Source organism: Danio aesculapii, chromosome 19, assembly GCF_903798145.1.
Source record: "Danio aesculapii chromosome 19, fDanAes4.1, whole genome shotgun sequence".
Taxonomy (NCBI): Eukaryota; Metazoa; Chordata; class Actinopteri; order Cypriniformes; family Danionidae; genus Danio; species Danio aesculapii.
Genome location: NC_079453.1, coordinates 42,403,122 through 42,426,505, shown reverse-complemented (window position 1 = coordinate 42,426,505; position 23,384 = coordinate 42,403,122). Strand labels below are relative to the sequence as shown.

General features: G+C 38.1%; 1 protein-coding gene across 1 annotated transcript in view; it reads right to left on the bottom strand.

The window, feature by feature from the left end:
* The window catches only part of LOC130246323 (syndetin-like), a 382,903-nt gene that overhangs the window by 92,343 nt on the left and 267,176 nt on the right, over positions 1–23,384 (bottom strand). Inside the window, exons 23-24 of the mRNA XM_056479201.1 lie at positions 20,735–20,831; positions 18,918–19,076 (exon numbers count right to left, since the gene is read on the bottom strand). Coding sequence (XP_056335176.1) covers positions 18,918–19,076; positions 20,735–20,831 — 256 coding nt within the window. The remainder of the gene's footprint in view (positions 1–18,917; positions 19,077–20,734; positions 20,832–23,384) is intronic.

Below are 23,384 nucleotides of genomic sequence, written 5' to 3'. Positions count from 1 at the left end.
CCTCTGTGTCAGGTGCTACTGTTAACTATTCATCTTAACCATCCCAGCATGAACAGCACTAAAGCCATCTGCATGGGAGGACAAGCTAAAAAACTATTTCATTTTAACATGTCACAGAAATCCCACCTAAGGCATAAATAATCCTAGAGTCAGAAACAGCGGTAGCAGAGGTCTATAAATACGTACTAGAGTCAATTGACTGCAGACTGACAAACCTGCAGGATTCAGGTTTGTACAAAAAAGAAGCTCTTTGTCTGTTGGTTTGTGGACAGTCATGGCTAAGACAATGAAGCTCAGTGAGGGCCTGCTAGGAAAGGGCTATAAGACCATATCTAAATGTTTTGAGGTTCCAGTGGCCGCAGTGCAAAGAAGCACGTTAGCACCGAGAGCAACACCGAGTAAGTACATTTAGACCTGTTTTCAGTGCTGTGTTTGGTTCGAGAACACTTAGACTTGTTTCAGCTGGTTGTGTATTGGTTGTTGGACATTTAAATTGTTTTCAGCTATCTGTGTTTAGTACTAGCAAGCTTTAGCCACTGTTTCCTTTGTTTACAGTAAGAGCTTGTGTGCCGAGCGGGAGGTTTTTCCGCGCCCCCGCCGCTGCAATTTTCGCGGTTTTTTAACTTGGAGGCGTGTCCAAACGCCAGGTAACACACTATATATTTGAACACATTAGGTTTAGCTAGCCGGAGAAGCACGTTAGCACCGAGAGCAACACCGAGTAAGTACATTTAGACCTGTTTTCAGTTGCTGTGTTTGGTTCGAGAAACACTTAGACTTGTTTCAGCTGGTTGTGTATTGGTTGTTGGACATTTAAATTGTTTTCAGCTATCTGTGTTTTAGTACTAGCAAGCTTAGCCACTGTTTCCTTTGTTTACTGTAAGAGCTTGTGTGCCGATGCGGGACGGTTTTTTCGCCGCCCCCCGCCGCTGCAATTTTCGCGTGTTTTTTTAACCTTGAGGCGTGTCCAGCTGAACTTAATTAGCAAAGCGCTCGGGGTGTATATAAGGCGACTTGCATCACCGCGGCAGCCTCGTGTGAAGCCCGCCTCGTGTGAAGACCACGAGTGTAAAGACCATCGACTCTACCTGCCACGACTCCACCGAGCAAAGGACACCGACAAAGCACTTGCAGTACTTCTTACTTTATTATTTACATTATCTCTGCACTCATTATTGTTTTCCTTGCACTTTATTATGTGTTTACTAATTCCTGTTGTTACTAACACTCGCAGAGCACGGGAGGTACGCTGCAGGCGCAACCCTCACAACCTTCGATCAATTCATGTATCCTCTATTTCACAACTCTCTCTCTCTGTGGGCCTCTGGAATTGCCAATCTGCTGTTAACAAAGCAGATTTTATTACCTCCATAGCCACTCATTCTGACTTTAGTCTCATGGCTCTAACTCAAACCTGGTTGAGGACCGGAGGACACTGCTACACATGCAGCTCTTTCTACTAATTTCTCTCTTTCCCACACTCCTCGTCAGACAGGGAGAGGGGGGTGGGACTGAACTACTGATTTCCAAAGAATGGAAATTCACTCAGAGACAGTCCCTGCCAAAAATCAGCTCTTTTGAATTCCATGCAGTCACCATTATCCACCCCTTTCGCATAAATGTGGTTGTCATCTACCGCCCACCGGGTACATTAGGTCACTTCTTAGATGAACTGGATGTTCTTCTCTCATTCTTTTTCTGATTATGACACTCCCTTGTTGGTGCTAGGTGACTTCAACATCCACATTGAAAGACCTCAAGCTGCTGACTTCCAGACTCTGCTAGCATCTTTCGACCTCAAAAGAGCACCTACTTCTGCTACTCACAAAATCAGGTAATCAACTAGACCTTATTTACACTCGACATTGCCTCGCTGACCAAACACTAGTATACTCCACTACAAACATCGGACCATTTCCTTCTTTCTCTCAACATCCACATTACTCCTGAGCCGCCACACACTCCAACTCTAGTTGCCTTCGCAGAAACCTACGCTCTCTCTCACCCAATAGACTATCCACCATTGTTTCTAACTCTCTTCCTCCATCTTGCAAACTCCTCTGCACTTGATACGAACAGTGCCACTGATACACTCTGCTCCACGCTAACATCATGCCTAGACAGACTATGCCCTCTTACATCCAGACCAACCCGGGCCAATCCTCCTGCACCCTGGCTCTCTGAGGTTCTCCGTGAGCATCGCTCAAACTTCGGGGCTGCTGAGAGAAGTTGGCGAAAAACTAAAAATCCTGAACAGCTCATAGCATACCAAACTCTTCTGTCTTCTTTCTCGACTGAGGTTACTTCTGCAAAGCAGACATACTTCCGTCAGAAAGTCAACAGTGCCACCAATCCTCGCTTGCTTTTTAAAACATTTCCTCCCTCCTCTATCCTCCTCCTCCACCCGCATCCTCCACACTCACTACTGATGACTTTGCTACATTCTTTTGCACCAAAAAACTGCAAAAATCAGTGCTCAATTTGCTGCACCTACAAACAAACACGGCAAGATACCCACCAACATCACACACACTCACCTCTTTCTCCTAATGTTTTGCTTCTTAGACTTTTACACACCTGAAACTTGTCTATAGCGCTTGTTCACTGCTGCTCTTATAGTTGTGTAAATTGCTTCCTTGTCCTCATTTGTAAGTCGCTTTGGATAAAAGCGTCTGCTAAATGACTAAATGTAATGTAAATGTAAGTATTTGAATATATGATTATCAAAATATATGATTGTCAACGCCAATAGCTTAGTGGTACTGACATATAGCACTAAGGTGCTCACGGCGACCTGAGTTTGATTCCTGGCTTGAGGTCCTTTGCCACTCCTTCATCACTCTCTGCTCCCAGGGGTTCCCTGTCTGAAATCTCCACTGTCCTATATCATAATAAAGGTGAAAAACTCCTAAAAATAATAATAAATGTGAAAACTTTGATTTCGCACTGTGAAAAATCTCAGTGGACGTGTTTTTTTTTAGATGATTGCATATATATTTTTCCTGCTACACTCTTAGATATAATTGTAAAAACAATGGTCCAGCATGTTCACCAAAAAAAAAAAAAGCCATGTGATAACAAAAATGGGCTTGATGGGATGGCATAAATGGACAAACCAGCGGACCGGCCACCTTTTTAAACATCTGAAATATTGTTTTGGTCATTCTAAAATCCCTCAGCTAAAGTCCATCATCAAAGTGGTTCATTTTTCTTGTTGATAGTTGGCGCTAGTCTATCAGTGTCAGTTTTGTTCTTTTTGACTCACAGGATGGAAACAGCACTTTATCCGCTAATGTTTTATGCCATATTACAGTTTTGCGCATAAATCCTATTCACATCGTTGGATGGAAACAGCTATAGACATGTCCACCTCTGTGTGAGATGCTTACTCTTAACCATCCCAGCATGAACAGCACAGAAGCTATCTGGATGGTAAGTCACAAACAGGCTAAAAAAACTATTTTATTTTAACATGTCACAGAAATCCCACCAAAGGTGTAAATTAATCCTCGAGTCAGAGCAGCGGAAACAGAGGTATATAAATACTCACTAGAGTCAAATTGACTGCAGACTGACAAACTTACAGGATTCAGGTTGTACAAAAACAGAAGCTCTTTGTCTGTTGGTTTGTGGACAGTCATGGCTAGGACAATGAAGCAAAGTGAAAACCTGCTAGGAAAGGGTTATAAGACCATATCTAAATGTTTCGATGTTTCTGTTGCTACAGTGCAAAGTATGATTAAAAATTACAAGATTGTCAGCGCCAATAGCCTAGGGGTTCTGACATACAGTATAGCACTGAGGTGCTCACGGCGACCTGAGTTTGATTCCCGACTTGAGGTCCTTTGCCACTCCTTCATCACTCTCTGCTCCCAGTGATTTCCAGTCTGAAATCTATACTGTCCTTTATGATAATAAAGGTGAAAAACTCCTAAAAATAATTATTTAAAAAATTTACAAGAACTTTCGCACTGTGAAAAATCTCAGCGGACGTGTTTTTCTTTTTTTGAAATGACTGCATAAAATAGTACAAATAATGGTCCAGCATGTACATCAAGAAAGCCATGTGATAACAAAAATGGGCTTGATGGGATGGCATAAATGGACAAACCAGCGGACCGGCCACATTTTTAAACATCTGAAATATTGTTTTGGTCATTCTAAAATCCCTCAGCTAAAGTCCATCATCAAAGTGGTTCATTTTTCTTGTTGATAGTTGGCGCTAGTCTATCAGTGTCAGTTTTGTTCTTTTTGACTCACAGGATGGAAACAGCACTTTATCCGCTAATGTTTTATGCCATATTACAGTTTTGCGCATAAATCCTATTCACATCTTTGGATGGAAACAGCTATACTGTAGACATGTCCACCTCTGTGTGAGAAGCTTACTCTTAACCATTCATCTTAACCATCCCAGCATGAACAGCACTGAAGCCATCTGGATGGGAGGTCACAAACAGGATAAAAACGTTTTTATTTTAACATGTCACAGAAATCCCACCAAAGGTGTAAATTAATCCTCGAGTCAGAACAGCGGAAGCAGAGGTCTATAAATACTCACTAGAGTCAAATTGGCAGAGCAGACTGACAAACCTACAGGATTCAGGTTGTACAAAGAAACGATCTCCATATTTCTGTGAAGCAGATGTCTCGATAAAATCGTGCCACGTACAAAAACCTGCACCGTATAAGCCGGCTACTCATGGAGGTGTTGATTCAGCTGTGCTTGAGCCCATTTCTCTTTCACTTGTGACAGGAAAACCCGCCCTTAACTTTCTTAACACAATGACATACGGCCTGTTTGAGAGCCAAGGACTACATGTACCGTGATCTTGCACCTTGAATGTTGACAAACCCAAAAGCACTAAAACTGCTGTGCAAGTTACCCGGGCTGTTTGTCTGCTTTTAATCTTCTGAATTAATTTTTTAAAACATCCCGTTTATTTTACAACTCTGAAATATGGTTTCAAGAGAACACAAGTTCTGCTCTGAAGATCACCGTTTCTTAGTATCCAGTTATAATTTATAGCATCGGCGAGAGACAGTGTAAGAATTCATACTGAGAAACTAATCGCAGAAAACATAGATCAGACGATTCGCTCTCGATCATGTTGATAAGTGTTAAAGTAATGTGAACCGAAAGGATGAGCGGCTTCTAGAATAAATCTTACAGTGCAAAGAAAAAAATAATAAAGTTCACTGCACCTTTGTGCTGATTGATGAAATACCACAGACATGTTTAACCCACAATGCACATTTTATTTTCAAAGTAAAAGTTTTAATGCCAATCATGTTTTCTCACTTAATTTTAAAAATTATTCAAGCAGTTTTAAAGGGCCATGAAGCACCCCCGGGTTGTTTGAAGAAAGTCAGGAAAGTGAGTGAGTCCAGCTTTGTTTAGGTGGGAGTGTCCAGAGGCGAAAGAGGAAAGGGTTTGCATGAAAAGGGGAGTTTCACTACATGCGGCTGGCAACCAAAACACAGATGCAGGGGAGATGGACAGCAATTCGGAGAGCAGCATTTACAGCAGATCTGAGATCTGTGTGGAAGTGGAGGATTTCTTTCCACCAGATTCCCCACAGTCACACTATCTGGTTGATGACTGTGCAGGCCCACTGCCTTATAATGTTTAACCTTTCAACACAAACACGCCCATGAATGCAGGAGAAAGTGAGCATTTATGGTAGTTATTACTGCCAACTGTATTTGTTGAAACAAATAAATAACTAATAAATACACCATTGTGCCTGCCTGGGATCAGTTTATTGTACGAAGCGCATCTGTCTGTCAGCGCTTATACATGCATTCACTTGTTAAGAGGTTGCATATGAAAGGCGACGATCGACGCACAGCTTTAATGTAAAGAAAGTGGGATAGATTGGGAGAATATCGGCAAAAATGGGAGGGTTTACATGAATTAAGTGAACAGGAAGTGTTTGTGGACAAACAGTTTGCGAGATAACTGATAACTGATCACTGAGTTTCTTTTTTCTCCCACCCAGTTTTTTTTCTCTTCCACCAATTGTTTTCCCCACCACTACGTCCCTTCCGGGTCTCCGTAGTTTCATGTTCAATCCACCGTTATTTTTTTAAAAACTATTAAGTTACCTCAATTCCTTCATGCTGTCCTAACACAAATTGATTGTGTGGAACCCAGCAATTGTTTTTTTACAGTTGCCGAAGCTCGTGATTCAAGTTTCTTTTGATTTACTTACACGTTAGCATTGCGTTATGAGACTTTAATCTCTGCTCCAACAATTTCGGATGATGAAAATTTCACTCTGCCGCTAAACAAAGGGAAAACTGGGGTTAATCCTGTTCTAACTTAATTTCGCTGATATTTAAACTGTTTTAAAAGAGGGATAGTTCACCTAAAATATAACTTTTTGTCATTTTACTCACTCTTTACTTGTTACAACCTGTTATAACTATCCCTTTAAATCAGTTGAATGTATATTAAAAGGGATAGTTCACCCAATGAAAACTAACTCCTATTTAATCACACTCAAGTGTTCCCAACCTTTATGAGTCTTATGAGACTTTCATGAAAAAAAATAGATATTTAAAAAAAAGTTGGAAACCTGTAACTATTGACATCTACAGTAGGGGGGGGAGAGGACAGAATATCAAACAGGTTTGGAACAAGTAAAGAAGGAGTCCTGCCACTGTGAATCCGCCCAACTGGATAGGGAGAGCTCTAGATATGTGTGGATGTAGCCTGAAATGTGACTTCTGAGCTGCCATTAGTATTGCTTCGTAATGGTCACAGTATCATTCTCCTAAATCTATCCACAGAGAAAGCAAAGCACTGAAAAATCTCATTTACTTTGTGCAAGCTTTGGAACAGCTTCTGAAATGAGCTCTTAATAGTGTGGAATTAACCTTTTGGCTCCTTTTCTAACTTTATTTAGGGTGTAAGTATAAGCCGTCGCACCCACTTAATCTGACGTACTGTGTTGTGATTATCTATTTAAAAGTATACACTGATAATAACTTCCTGTATAATCTACAGTAACTTACTGGGAGCAGTTCACCAGTAACTTACTGTAAATTACTTATAGCAAAAAGACTGTATTTTCATTTACAGCACCATTTATCTTGTTGCATATGCATTTTTCTGTATGTATTTATCTTTACTGTAAAATTTACAGTAATTTTCACTTTAAAATACAGTAACATACTTTAAAATACAGTAACATACTGCATACCAGTCCTACAGTAAAATACAGTTCATATTACAGTTAAATACTGTGCATTTTACAAAAATTGTTAACTGTTTATTAATTGTATTTTGTGTTACATAGAAGTGCAAAGATATCAAAGAAAAACTATTGTCTGTCATGTCCCCACGGGTTAAAGACAAGATGATGAATTCAACAACTTCTTGTCAAGGTCTTTGTAATATCTCAAGATTATTGCAGGTTCTGGCTGGACTTTCATCATGTGCAATTAAATCTCTACAAAAGCTCAAAATTGCTGCAGTGCTATTGGTGTTCAACATACTCAAAAGAGCCCAAATTGCATCTCTCTAAACCCCTCTGCACTGGTATATCACGTCAACTTCAAGACATTGATGTTAGGATGCTAACAGTACAGCCACAGGATCTCCATCCTCCCACCTCCAAACTCCATCCGAAATGTTAAATCCCTGATAATATCCAAGAGACAGCTTGAAACTCACCTCTCTAACTGCATCCTGCGTTAAAAATAAAACTGCTTTCCATGTCTCCTTAATTTTTCCATATTCCTTTTCCTGCTAGTATTTTTCTAACAATTAAAGGTATTCATTCATTTTCTTCGGCTTAGTACTTGATTTATCAGGGGTTACCACAGCGGAATGAACCGCCAACTATTTCAGCATATGTTTTACGCAGCGGATGCCCTTCCAGCTGCAACCCAGTATTAGGAAACACTCATACACTATCGCATTCATACGCTACGGCCAATATAGTCCATCTAATTCACCTATAGCGCATGTCTTTGGACTGTGGGGGAAACCGGAGCACCCGGAGGAAACCCACAGGGAGAACATGCAAACTCCACACAGAAATGCCAACTGACCCAGCCGGGACTCAAATCAGCGGCCTTCTTGCTGTGAGGCGACAGTGCTAACCACTGACCCACCGTCCTGCCTAAAAATGTATCTTTGTATTTGTAATTCTTATGGAAGTCCTAAAAAGCCATGCAGTCAAATATTTTTCTCTCTTGTTGCCTCGTGATCATCACTTAATTTTCTGTAATCCTGACATAACAAAAAGTTGTTTTCTTGTAATCCTGACATATCAAAAGTTTTTTCATTAAGAGCATTCAGAACAGCGAATCACGATAATGAACATTCGTGACTATATTCATGTATTAATATATTATTACTTCCTCAACTGTTCCCATTTTAGAGGGTAGGTTCGAGATGGTGCAAAATAAGTTGTTGCATGTGTGAGTTACATTATGAAAAATGTATTTGTTTCATGTTTCAGTTAGGTTTTTTCTTTTATGCAACCTTTCCGCAAGTTATTAACAATTAATTTAAAGTGTAAACCTGCATATAATGTGATATGCATGTCTAACATCCTAGAATAAGCAGAAAAAAGTTTTAAACCTGAGAAAACAACTTTTGATACAAAACAAGAAAATTAAGTCAAGACCACAAGAAAACAAGCGAGAAAAAGTATTTGAATGCATGGCCTGTTAGGACTTAATTTTTAGTACTTCTTGGGATTTCATATGATGAATCTTTTTTTTTTTTTGGATGCCTCTTTTGTACGTCACTTGGGGATAAAAGCATCTACTGAATAAATAAATAAATGTGAATGTCATAAATATGATCGAGAAGGCTTTTTTTTTCTTTCTTGATTTTTTTGGTTACTCGTAGCTTAGAATTCATGCATTATTGCCCAAAGAAAATTTCTTCTTAGGGAGACAAACGATTGAGATGTTTTCCATTTAAGCTTTTGAGTTGCATTATAGGAGCTTGGATCTGTGCTTCAAAAACTTTTTAATGTTGACAATTGAACAAAGTGGCTTTTACTGACATTTTATTAATGGAAATGATCCACTGTCTGTGTTGGTCATGGTTATTGAACTGAATTATGAATATTACATATTTTACAATATTTAGTTTCAAACTGCTAAAACAGGGGTGGGCAAACTCGGTCCTGGAGGGCCGGTGTCCTGCATAGTTTAGCTTCAACTTTTAATCAAACACACCTGAACATGCTAATAAGTGTCTCAAAGATCACTAATTATCTATAAGCAGGTGTGTTTGATCAGAGTTGGAGCTAAACTGTGCAGGAGTGCAATTTTCATCATTCAAAATTGTTAGAGCAGAGATTAAAATCTCATAATGTAATACAAACGAGTAAAAAAGCTAAAAAGAAACATGAATCATGCGCTAACTTTGTAATATACACAGTGTGTATTACAACAGTGTAATATAATTAAGTGGTTTCTAATCTTTTTATCACCGCGGACCGGTCAACGCATGACAATTTTCCCGCGGACCGGAGGCTGGGTGTATGTAGATAGCTAGGCAATCATGAACCGTTTTCTTAGAGGATGACAAGCTGACAAAATATTGCTGCAAGTCTGACACAAGTTTTATTAATGGAGAAAATTAAAAACCACTGCAGTGTTCATCTGAGATCATTAGTCTACTGAAATGTGTAGAAAATATGCTGATATAAAATATGCTCAGTTCTAGTCTGCGGCCTGGGGGTTGGGGACCACTGCTGTAAGTCACAGAGCTCACACACTGTAAAAAAAAAAAAAAAAAGTTGGGTGGGTAGGGCTGTCGCTTCACAGCAAGAAGGTCGCTGGTTCAAGCCTGGGGTCAGTTGGCATTTCTGTGTGGTCTGCATGTTCTCCCTGTGTTCGTGTGGGTTTCCTCAGGGTGCTCCGGGTTCCCCCACAGTCCAAAGACATGCGGTATAGGTGAATTGGGTAAGCTAAATTGTCTGTAGTGTATGTGTGTGAATGGGTGTTTTCCAGTGGTGGGTTGTGGCTGAAAGGGCATTCGCTGCGTAAAACATGTGCTGAATAAGTTGGTGGTTCATTTTTATGGGTTGAAAAATGTCCTGAAGTTTGTTGCTTTAAAATTTTAAGTTGAGTCAACTTCAGTTTCTGCTCGTCAATGGTTTGATCCAACTCTGACGAGCTTTTTTTTGTCTAAGCAACAAAAAGGGAGATATTTAATATTTATAAAGTTTTTCTCTATTCAATGTCCAGTTTAACTTTCTAAAAACAGTTGAGAAAAAAGGTTTACAAAAGCATACATGCATAAAATATGACAGGATTTCCAACAATTCTTGTAAGCAAGCAAAAACAAAACCACAAAAATGGAGCTGCTGCGTTACCAGACATTAAAAACAACAACCGGTTCACAGAGTCCATAGCAGTTAGAAACATCAACAGCGCGTTTCTAAGTACTTTATAACATAGGCAACTAATTGTGACATTTATTAAAACGTATAAGCAAGTGTCCTTTATGCACCTGGACGTCATTTTCATGGTAATTTGAAATAAAGCGAGAGTCAATGTGAGTCACCGCAGCATTTCCACAGTGACATGATTAATTCAGTCGGCTTGGCGCATCCAGACAAATTGGCTTCAACAAACAGACTTGGCACAGGGTTACAACGCCGACAGCGGGAGAAGCGGGCACAGCGACTTCACTCAGCTCTGCGGGCGCACAAAGGTGAGCCTCATTTCTTCATTAGCAGCCAAGCTCCATTACAGTCCCCGCTAAAACTCTGCAGCTCGAATCAGGAACTTATGCAAATCCACATGATTATGCATATTTCAGAATTCAGCGAGCTTCCTCAGCATATAAGCCAAAGAGATAATTCAATTGTGAAGGCCCATCTGCTCTCAGAGTCTTTTTTTTTGGTAGGGGGGTCCTAAATATATGCGTCAGCCATTCAAAATCTCCCAAACCCCATGCAAAATTCATATAGGCTAACGAGCGGAGGTTACAGAAGAGATCTGGACACGCAAAGGAATGAGACACCGTCGGTCTGCTGATGCTTACCTAAGATATGGGATCACTTTTTAGCGCTCTTAAACTTGGCCCTCGGATTTTGTATGCGACTCCCAAAGCCTGACCGCTTAAATAATTCAGATCCTGACAAATAATTGATACCCGTGATCTTTCAATCGGGGGGGATTCGTGAGGCGCAATCATTAGGCGGGAGGAAAAATGGAGGAAGAATAAAAATCTCCATGAAGAAAGCTAACTAGCAACCTTTGGGTAAACAAATCAATCACGGCAGTTTGTTGTGGACTTACAGTGCCATCAACTAATAAATGCCACCCTTTGGTAAATACGGCTGTGAAAAAAGCAGTTTATTCTTTTACTTCTGGATCTTTTGTTCAAAAACGTAAGATGTTTGGGTTTATTTTTGTATGCGAGTACACTCAAAAATACTTTTGCTGCTTGTTCAAACTCCTTATTTATAAGTATAGAGTTTTTTGGGATAACTTATTTGTTTTATGTTTCAAGAGTTCACACTTAAATATGCTTTGCGTTAATATCAGGTTTGGCATTCTGTCCCAGGAGAGAACCCTGAGCTAGGAGATAATTGAGCCCGGGGCTCCCGCCTGGACAATAAGCATATAAAGGGGGTCCGAAATCAGGTAGGTCTCGAGAGCTTCCCCTGGCAAAGGGAGGAAAAGGAGAAGATGGGGTGGAAGGGGTATTCTTCCAAAATGAAGATGAGGCAGTAGGGTTAAATCGGTCTACTTATTGTAAGCTTGGATCAATCTGATTAGATTATTACTGATTACAGATGAGAATCCAGCCGTGCTCAATCATATCACGAGCTCCTCTCGAAATTAGTGTATATCAATCAACTTAAATTTGTAAAAACAATAGAGTTAACTTAATTGATTTGTGTTGGGACAACATGAAAGAATTGAGTGGAAGCCTGCATTTTTAAGTGTACAGGCTTTTTTCTTGAAACATTTTGTGGTGATGTTGGCAACGTTGAACTGTGTTTTGGAGACTTCCTTACCTTAAAGGAGAAATGAAACACTCAGTCAAGTTTACTCAGTCAAATTATTTTGTACATTGGATTCCACTTTAATGAAAATATATTAAACAAACTTGATTAATGTAACCATTTAGCAGAAAATGGCATGTTTTACTAAAGCTTTTAGACCTAGGGCTTCGCCATCTTGGAATAATCACTGTGTCTGGCGTCATGGGGTTGGTTGCGTTCCCAGCAGCGTGAGAGAGTGGACCAAAGCGCATCAAACTAAAGGTATTAACAAAAGAAAAACGCACAACTTAAGACACGTAAATGCTTGTATTTGTTGTATTTGCACCAGGTCTGCGATGCACATCCACAACTTCATGCATTGGTTAAATTAGGCTGTCCAGTCTCAGTGTTCAGTCCGTTACTACCATGGTTGAAACCCAGACAGGCAGTGTAATACAAAGAGTGGAATCAAGCTTGTCAAATGATCGGTAATTAAAAAGGGAAAAAGAAAAATAGAATAAATCTATATTTTTATATTAGACACACATCTGATGCTTGTATTTGCACCAGCTCCACGTCCACAACTTCACGCATTGGGTTAAATTAGGCTTTGCAGTCATCGTGTTCAGTCCTTTACTTCCACTGTATCTGTCCAACTGAGGGAACACAACCAACCCCCTTGACGTCAGACACAGAGATTATTCCAAGATGGCAGCGCCCTAGGTCTAAAAGCTATAGTAAAACATGCTGTTTTCTGCTAAATGGTTACATTAATCGAGTGTGTTTAATATATTTTCATTAAAGTGGAATCCAGTGCACAAAGTAATATAAACTTGACTAAGTGCTTCATTTGCTCTTTAAGATGCAAGTCAAATTCCTCAGGCTATGTAATTTAACAATATAGTATTTCGATAGTAAAAGAAAGATGTTTGTTCTCAATAAGAGCAAGATTGTTTGTTATTGTTGTTAATATTTTGCACAAAAAGATCAAAATGTTAAAAAAATGAAGATTTTTATTTGTTTACAGCCCTCTTTGCTCTTGTTTACAAAGGGTGCTAATATTACACTCTACTACGGGTTGCACAGACTAGTTAATTGGTTGACTTTAATGCCCTGCCATGATGCTCTTTGACTGATGTTGACTAGTCACGATATGATAGGATTTTGACATGAATAAACTTCTAGCCCTTGGCCATTCGCACAAAATGCATGGTTCCATTCCAATGCACTATTTTCCCATTGTTTTTAAATGTAAAAACAACATCTTCTTGGACACTTTGAATACTTCCAAACAGTTTGCTGCAATTATAAATCGCCCATGTCTTGAGGTAATTCATTATGAAGCGATTTATCTTCTATATGTGATATGATTGGACTTTCAGGACTGATTTTTCTAAACCCCATAGAAAAGAAAATATAAAGTAGTGACTGCAGGTTGAAGGAAAGTAGTGGAGTAAACATGTACACAAGGGAAAGTAAAAGTACACATTTTTAAAACTACTCAATAAATTACAATTCCTGAGAAAAACTACTCAGTAATACAATTACTTACAGTAATTTGAGAAGTTGTAATTAGTTACTATACACCACTGATAACAGTTGGCATTATATTTGCTTGTTAAGTGTACATATTTCAAGACAACGTTGTTTGTTCTGTTGTACTTAAAAAAACATTCAAATAAAAAAGTGTACCTCTTGAAATTTTTAGGTACCAATTTATAACTTTGAGGTGTACATATATGAGAATACATCGATTTAATCACAGCTGGTCCAGTATATTTTATCATTGACCTAGAATTTCTGTGTATTGGTAAAGTACTGCATGTGAAGCAGTGACGGGGACAGCGGCGGATGTACTGGGCTTTCATTCAACAGTTCGGCTCCACCACAGCACCCAGAGGAGCAGCACTTAACCTGAATTATCTCACTTTAGACATGCAGCTGTGTGAGTGGGCATCGGTTCAACAACATGAGGTCCTCTGTGAATGACGACGCACTTGACTTGATCATTTATCTGCTGTGCCAACACTGCAGTTCATTTTGAATTAAATGCTGATAATAATAGGAAATTGGCTAAATTATATGCATCCATATATAATATGATTAGATTATGACGGAGGCTCTGGTTATGGCTCACAGGGCAGGACCAATTCATTGACATTTTAAACCTACAGTATAGTCTTTGGCACTATCGTTCAAACCACTAGGGTTTACCCATTTGTCAGCACGATTATTTTTATTATTTAATATGTAATTGAATTTAATGTCACTTATTTAGTTTTTATTTGTATGTATTTCTATTCTGTTTTAATAGTATACAGATGGTCACCCAATGAGGTGAAAGGAAATCATTTGTAAGAGTAATCTTCCTGAAAGAAGTCTTGTTAAGCGGGTCTGTGTTTATTTTATTTATTCAGTTATTTATTTGTCATGGTTGTGTGCTTGTTGCGCTTATTTTGAGTTGTAGGTGGAGTTTTTCAAACAGCTTGTCCTGACTGGATGATGCCGGTGACATCACTGGGGATTCCTAATATATCCGCTTGTTCAGTGGTGACGATTTGGTGACGTATGTAATACTGTTTCCGGTGAAGAAAAAATATTATCAGAAATACTGTGAAAATTTCCTTGATCTGTTAAACATCATTTGGGAAATATTTAAAAAAGAAAAATAATTAAATGGGGGCTAATAATTCTGACTTCAACTATGTATGTATACATGTATGTATGTATGTACAGTTGAAGTCAGAATTATTAGCCCCCCTTTGATTTTTTTTTCTTTTTAAAATATTTTCCAAATGATGCATAACAGAGCAAGGAAATTTTCACAGTATGTCTGACAATATTTTTTCTTCTTGAGAAAGTCTAATTTGTTTTATTTCGGCTAGAATAAAATAAGTTTTAAATTTTTTAACACCATTTTAAGGTGAAAATTATTAGCCCCTTTATTTTTTTTCTCGATAGTCTACAGAACAAACCATTGTTATACAATAATTGCCTAATTACCCTAACCTGCCCAGTTAACCTAATTAACCTAGTTAAATCTTTAAATGTCACTTTAAGTTGTATAGAAGTGTCTTGAAAAATATCTAGTCAAATATTATTTACTGTCATCATGGCAAAGATAAAATAAATCAGTTATTAGAAATGAGTTATTAAAACTATTATGTTTAGAAATGTGTTGAAAAAAATCTTCCCTCCGTTAAACAGAAATTGGGGAAAAAATAACAGGGGGGCTAATAATTCTGACTTCAACTGTATGTATGTATGTATGTATGTATGTATGTATGTATGTATATATGTGTTTGTTTGTTTTTTTGTTTGTTTATTAATCAATTAATTATTTATTTATTTATTTATTTATTTATTTATTTATTTATTTATTTATTTTCATTATTTATTTATTTAAGGGGGATACAATTTTGACTTAATATTTTTCATTTAGTCTAGTCAAACTAAAAGAAATACAACTTTCTCTGGAGAAAACAATATAATCGAATAAGACTTTCTCCTGAAGAAAAGAATATAGGAAATGCTGTACTGTGAAAATGTTCCTTGTTCAGTTAAACGGCACTTCGAAAATATTTTTTTAATTATATAAATTTTACAGGAGTGGTAATTATGTTGTCTTCAACATTATGCATTAAACAACAAACAATTCCTCAAACCCCAGAAGCTGATACTCCACCTCTTCAGTGAAATCAAGCAATAATCGCAAGCGTCACATGAGTGAGGGTTTATACAGCGCTGACTGTCTCTCTCAGTTAAACGCAGCATGTCAGCCTTAACTTCAGACCTCTGGATAACCTTCAGACACACACACACATGCTGACACCACACATTCCCATCATCCTGCATCCCATCAGGTGTGTAAAGCTCCAGGATCTGTCAGCAGTGCGCTGGCAAATCCTCTGGCGCAACAATTTCCTTAAAGAGGTCATATGATGTGATTCATGGCATTTTATTTCATCCTTTCTTGTTTAAAGTGGTTTGTCCATATATATTTAAAGTCAGAATTATTAGGGCCCCCTGAATATTTTTTCCACAAGTTCTGTTTAATGGACAGAAGATGTTTTCAACACATTTCCAAACATAATAGCTTTAATAACTAATTTCTAATAACTGATCTCGTTTTTCTGTGATGTGATTCATGGCATTTTATTTCATCCTTTCTTGTTTAAAGTGGTTTGTCCATATATATTTAAAGTCAGAATTATTAGGGCCCCCTGAATATTTTTTCCACAAGTTCTGTTTAATGGACAGAAGATGTTTTCAACACATTTCCAAACATAATAGCTTTAATAACTAATTTCTAATAACTGATCTCGTTTTTCTGTGCCACGCAAGCAGTACATAATATTTGACTAGATATTTTTCTAGATACTAGTATTCATCTTAAAGTGACATTTAAAGACTTAAAAACTAGGTAACTGGGTATAATTAGGCAGGTTAGGATATAATTTTGCAAATTCTTGTATAATGATGGTTTGTTCAGTAGACAACTGAAAAAAAATATATTGCTTAAGAGGGCTAATAATATTGACCTTAAATGTCTTTTAAAAAATTTAAAACAGCTTTCATTCTAGCCAAAATAAAACAAATTAGACTTTCTCCAGAAGAAAAAATATTATAGGAAATACTGTGAAAAAATTTGTGCCTAGTTAAACATCATTTAACATAAACTTTTTTTAATTAATCTGTTAACCAATCAGCTTAGGCATCTGCAATTATTTGGCCTTGACAATTGATACAATAGTAACGACAACATTATAACCTGTCATTATTGCTTTGAAAGAGACCTTAAATCTATTGACTGTGTTCCGAATTGTGGGTTGCACTTCTGGTTCAGGTACTGAAACTGAAACAAATTATATCAAATACTAAGATTGCAGTACAAATAATCAACACTGTAAGAAATATGATAGGACAAACAGTTATGCCAAAACATTTTAACAACAAATGATTTTATGTTACATTAATCTATTTCAGTGGGGGCGTCACAGTGGCACAGTGGGTAGCACCATCGCCTCAGAGCAAAAAAAAACAAAACGCTGATCCGAGCCCCGGCGGGGTCAGTTGGCATTTGGCATGGGTTTCCTCCGGGTGCTCCGTTTTCCCCCACAATCCAAAGATATGCGCCACAGGTGAATTGAATAGCCTAAATTGGCCGTAGTATATGGGTGTTGGGTTGCGGCTGGAAGAGCATCTACTGCATAAAACATGTGCTGGAAAAGTTGGCGGTACATTTCGCTGTGGCGACCCCTGATTAATAAAAGGACTGAGCCAAAAAGAAAATTAATAAATTAAATAAATTAATTTACTTCAATAAGATAATCAGGTTTCAACTGAATTTTTTTAGATATAGCTTTATATCGGGGCGGCACAGTGGCTCAGTAGTTAGCAATGTCACCTCACAGCAAAAAGGTGGCTGGTTCAAGTCCCGGCTGGGCCGATTGCCATCTGTATGGAGTTTGCATGTTCTCCCGGTGTTGCCTTGGATTTCCTCCAGGTGCTCTGGTTTCCCCCACAGTCCAAAGACATGCTCTATATAGGTGATTGGGTAAAGAAAATTGGCCGTAGTGTATGAGTGAGTGTGTGAATGCGAGACTGTATGAGTTTCCCCAGTACTGTGTTACAGCTGGAAGGGTATGCGCTGCATAAATCATATGTTGTAATAGTTGGCGGTTCATTCCACTGTGGCAATCCCTGATAAATAAGGGACTAAGCCGAAGAAAAACGAATGAATGAACGAAGCTTTATATTATTAGTCAGTTTGACTGATGTAAATTGAGATGACTAGAAAAGTTAATTTGATCAAACTAAAAGTTTAAGGTAGCAAGATTTTTACAGTGCATAAACATAGTGAAATCGGAGTGAGAGGTATGTTTGACTAAGTTGTCTGTGGCCAAAGCTCTTTCAAGTTCGATTTGTCCATCCATATTAATTTATCTTTTAAAATAAGTATTGAACACATCACTATTTTTCTTGCAAGAAAAAAAATAAATAAAGGAATTCTTTGGTAACAACCTAAAAAGCCCAAATATACAGAGCAAACAAATCTAATTAGTTTACAAATGTGTAATAAAATGAAATGATGCAGGGAAAAAAAGTATTGAACACATGAAGAAAGGGAGGTGTAGAAAGGCAGTGAAAGCCCAGACAAACCTCTGCTCTTTGTAATTGTAAATGAATATTAGCAGCAGAGAAAGAAAATCAAGCTATAGAATGGCTCAGCCAATCATCTGACTCGAATCCAATTGAGAATCCAATATAAAGTTCAGATTTCATAGACGAGACCCACAGAACCTTCAAGATTTTTACACTCTGTTGAAGTCTGTGCACAAATCACATCTGAGCAACGCATGTGACTTCATTCTTCATATAAGAGGCGACTTTAAGCTGTCATTTTATATGAAGTATTTCATTCGTTTCAGTAGTTCAGTACTTTCTCCTTGTGTCTTTCCCCATTGTTATTACACACAACTCATTTTTCAGATTTTTCTATTTTATTTTATTTTTCTGTTTGTATTGTTTGGGTTTTTACCAAAATCTAGTTCAATTCCATGTCAACAGCTCCTTTAGAAATGTTATTCCCAGGAAAAACTTGACATGTTCAATACTTAATTCCACAACTGTATATTCTTTAAAATACAGTCATATTCAACATGTCTGTAATATTGCATAATAAGACTTGCTTTGATGAGCTGTGAGCAGAACACTGACACCTCAGTTATTAATAACACTTTACTCATTATTCACAGCTTAACAGAAGCTACTCCCATAGTTCATGTCAAAAATCACGGAGCTATAGGAAAAAGGTGGATAAATGAAGCAAAGGTTGGCTAATCTCTACTGATATTCTCCCACCTGCTCTCTTCTCCTCTAGTGTGAAAATGAACAACACATTACCGTCGCACATAAAGACCGCTGCACACACAAACACATTACCTTTAAAAGGACATCCACGTAGACGTTGTGCTGTGACATTATCTCTTTAATGTCCCATTTCACTCCAGCCATCAGCAGCAGCATCTGTTCATAATCTATGGCTTTGGCCGCCACGATCCAGTAAATGGGCTTGCGGAGCTCGCTGGCCGTTGATACAGTCTGTAGAGAAAACAGCAGCGGAAAAGGTCAAAATTAAGAGCTCCTATACATAACCGCCAGCCATCAGGAGTGATAAATGCAGTTTAGTATCTGTCGATTAGCCAAAGACTAACAAGTTGTGAAAGTCATGCTTAAAGTGGCTTTTGCTTGAAATATAAACTGCATATTGAAATGTAAATCCTGGAATGTACTGCTTTATGCAGAGGTCAGCAATTTAGATATAATCATATGACAGGTGTGTTTATCAAAAGTGATCTACAAAAGGGAACAACAGAACAATATGTCAACTGATTTCACAGAGTTCAGCAAGCTTGAACTTTGGAATAAATCGACATCTGAAACTTGTCGCACAGGTTTGCATTTTCGGTCTACTGCGACTGGCTGACTGACCGACCGACAGACTGACAATAACTTAAGTGATAGACAGACAGACAAAGAGAGACAGACAGACAGGCAAACTGATGGACAGATAGATAGACAGACAGACGGATACACAGACATATAGACAGAATGGATTGAGGAGATTAGACAGACAAATGGATAAATCGACAGACGGAAGACAGATAGACAGACATACAGATAAACAGATGGAAAATAGATAAAAGACAGACAGATGGACAGAAGGATAGATAGATAGATAGATAGATAGATAGATAGATAGATAGATAGATAGATATAGATAGATAGATAGATAGATAGATAGATAGATAGATAGATAGATAGATAGATAGATAGATAGATAGATAGATAGATATAGAGAAATGGATAGATGAATAGTTAGAGAGTCAAACAGACAGACAGACAGACAGAGATGGACAGATAGACAGACAGACAGACAGATAGTTAGACAAATAGACAGAAAGACGAACAAGCAGACGAATAGACATACAGACAGATGGACAAACTGATAGAAAGACAAACAGACAGCCAGACAGACAGTTGGATAGATAGACAGATGGATGGATGGACAGACAGACAGAGAGACAGACAGATGGACAGGTAGATAGACAGATGGACGAACGGACAGACAGACAGGTAGATAGACAGACAGACAGACAATAACTTAAATGATAGATAGATGGATGGACGAACAGATAGATAAATAGATAGATAAACAGATATAAATTTAGATAGACAGATAGCGGGACAGACAGACAACAGACAGACAGACAGACAGACAGACAGACAGACAGACAGACAGACAGACAGACAGACGACAGACAGACAGACAGACAGACAGACACAGACAGATAGATAGATAGATAGATAGATAGATAGATAGATAGATAGATAGATAGATAGATAGATAGATAGATAGATAGATAGATAGACAGACGGACCGACAGATGGACCGACAGATGGACCGACGAACGGACCGACTCATAGATACATAGAAAACAACTTAAATAATAAGACAGACAGATAGAAAATACCATAAATGACAGACAGACAGACAGACAGACAGACGGATGGGTGGATGGATGGAATGTTGTTCTAGTTCATTAATTGGTATTAAATTGGTGATGTCATAAAATGTCAGGTCCCATAGAACCGAGTTCACCAATGATCAATCTGAATCCTGTAACAGACACTAGACATTTAAAAGCCCCCCTGCAGACAGAAAGACTGAACTAAAGGTCAGAGCGCTGAAAACTGACCTGTGAGTAGAACTGCTGCAGGAATGGCTTCTTGGCTGAAGGCATCATGGTGTCCAGATGAGGCTGAAGAAACTCAAACTGCTCCGCTAGAAAAACTCTGCAGGAAAGAAAACGCCAAATCAGAGCATTTTCTGGAGGTTTGCTGTGACACACAATCACATACATGTTGGTTACCCACAGGGAACAGGCTGTGCTGTGTTACACTGGTGGGAAAAAAAATGTATGATGTGACGACTAAGTTCGAGGCTTACATTTGTCAGCTTTCATTTTATTTTCAGACACAGTCTATAAAGAGAGACGGAGTGCTGGATATAAAGGTTGCTATATTAAGAGTTGCAGTTACTATAAAAAGACTCACTCAGTGTTATTTTTCTTTTGATACACTCAAAAATTATGTTTGCTGTTTGTTCAAACTATTTATTTAAAATGAGTTGAAACAACACAATTCTTGAGATTTCAGGGGACAAACTTAATTGTTCATTTTATTTATTTCAGAACAGGCGACGCAGTGCTCAGTAGGTAGTGCTGTCGCCTCACAGCAAGAAAGTTCGAGCCTCGGCTGGGTCAGTTGGTGTTTCTGTGTGGAGTTTGCATGTTCTCCCTGCGTTCGCGTGGGTTTCCTCCGGATGCTCCGGCTTCCCCCACAGTCCAAACACATGTGGGGTAAGCTAAATTGTCCGTAGTGTATGTGTGTGAATGAGTGTGTGTGGATGTTTCCCAGAGATGGGATGCAGCTGGAAGGGCATCTGCTGCGTAAAACATGTGCTGGATAAGTTGCCGGTTCATTCCGCTGTGGGCGACCCCTGATTAATAAAGGGACTAAGCTGAAAAGAAAATGAATGAATGAATGAATATTTCAAAAACAACCCCTTCCCTAACAACTTAACCCCTTACAAACGAGGGAATAATAAAAAATATAGAATAAAAATGCTAAATTTTAAAAATAAAATAAGATAAAAATTAAATAAAAGTAAAATAAAATTCAAAAGTACTGCCATCATAAATACTTTTCAGGGGATACACTTGTACATCAAGTTACATTGGGTTACACTGTATTACCTCAGATTACATCAGTGATAGGTTAATTAACGGTAACACTTTATTTTGATGGTCCATGTGAGTATTAGTAGACTGTCTGCTTAATATCTGCTGATACTGCTTCTTCAACAGACATTTAACTGACTACAAGAAACTTTGTAAGTACATGTCAACTTACACTAACCCTAACCCAACCCCAATCTAGCAGTCTACTACTAATCTAAGGAGAATTAGTTGGCATGTAGATGCTATGTAACTTAAATTCAACAAACAGACCATCAAAATAAAGTGTGACCTAATTAACCGTAAGACCGGTTACTCACTGAACCTAAGCAGGGCTGAGCCTGCTCAGTAACCTGGATGGGAGACCACATGGGAAAACTAGGTCGCTGTTGGAAGTGGTGTTAGTGAGGCCAGCAGGAGGCTATAACCTGTTATCTGTGTGAGTCCTGATGTCCCATTAAAGTAAAGAGGACACTATATTGTCAGTGAATACCATCTTTCGGATGAGATGATAAATTGAGGTCCTGACTCTCTGTGGTCATTAAAAATCCCATGGCACTTCTTGTAAAGAGTAGGGGTGTAACCCCGGTGTCCTGGCCAAAGTCCCTCTATCACCTCTAACCCATCATGTCCTCCCAATCATCCCCCTCCACGGAATGGGCTAGTTGCACAAGATGGCACCTGTGAGCTTCCGAGACGCAAGTGTGTGTGTGTTCATTTCTGGTTGTATAGAACTATGAGGGAAGAGGCAAAGATTTCGCATTTTCGTCACCAAAAATGAGCATGTTTAAAAAGTATTTCATCAGCGACAGTTATTTTTTACTCAAGCACATAACGATAAATTGTAAATCCAAAGAAACTGAGATTTTCATGTGTGATGCGTTTTAAAATGAATCTAAATTTCAGCTTCAATACTCCGTCTTTAGTTTCACATAATATATCAGAAACGTTTAGCCAAACATTGTATGAAATCCTTACAACATCTTCATTTTCAGGATTTTTTTGAACAACAGAACAGATATAGTTTGAAACAAATAAAAAAATAAATAAATAAATAAAGAAAGAAAGAAAGAAACAGGAATTTTTAACCCTGACCTAACTCAATGTTCAAATTCTGTGCTAGAAATGTATGCAAATTAGTATATAGTTATAGTAGAATGCTTCATTTGCATAATTGCATATAGTTTGCATAATTATGTATATTTTGGAAAACTTTGTAATACAAAAAAGAATAAAGTGAATTTATTTTGCGAAAAATATATCTGCAACATTTAAGCTCTCTATACCATATTTGCCAATTGGATGCATCCTAGCAAAATTAAAACAAACAAACAAAATAAGCCCAAAATAAACTTGAAAGGTTAAATCCTTATCGCCGAGCCCTGACAAACAACCAACACGTGTTTGTCAAGAATGTTAATTAAAGCAGTCATTTAAACCTGCGGGTAATCAGTGAAGCAAGTGCATCACCATCACCATCACAGCAGAAGCAAATTACATCCAAATAGGATACATTTATGTGGGAGGTAAAAAGCTGCAGAGCTTGATTTTTAAGTGACTAAAAGGTCACTCGTTTTTGGCCCATTGTTTGGCATTTTAATACTCTGTG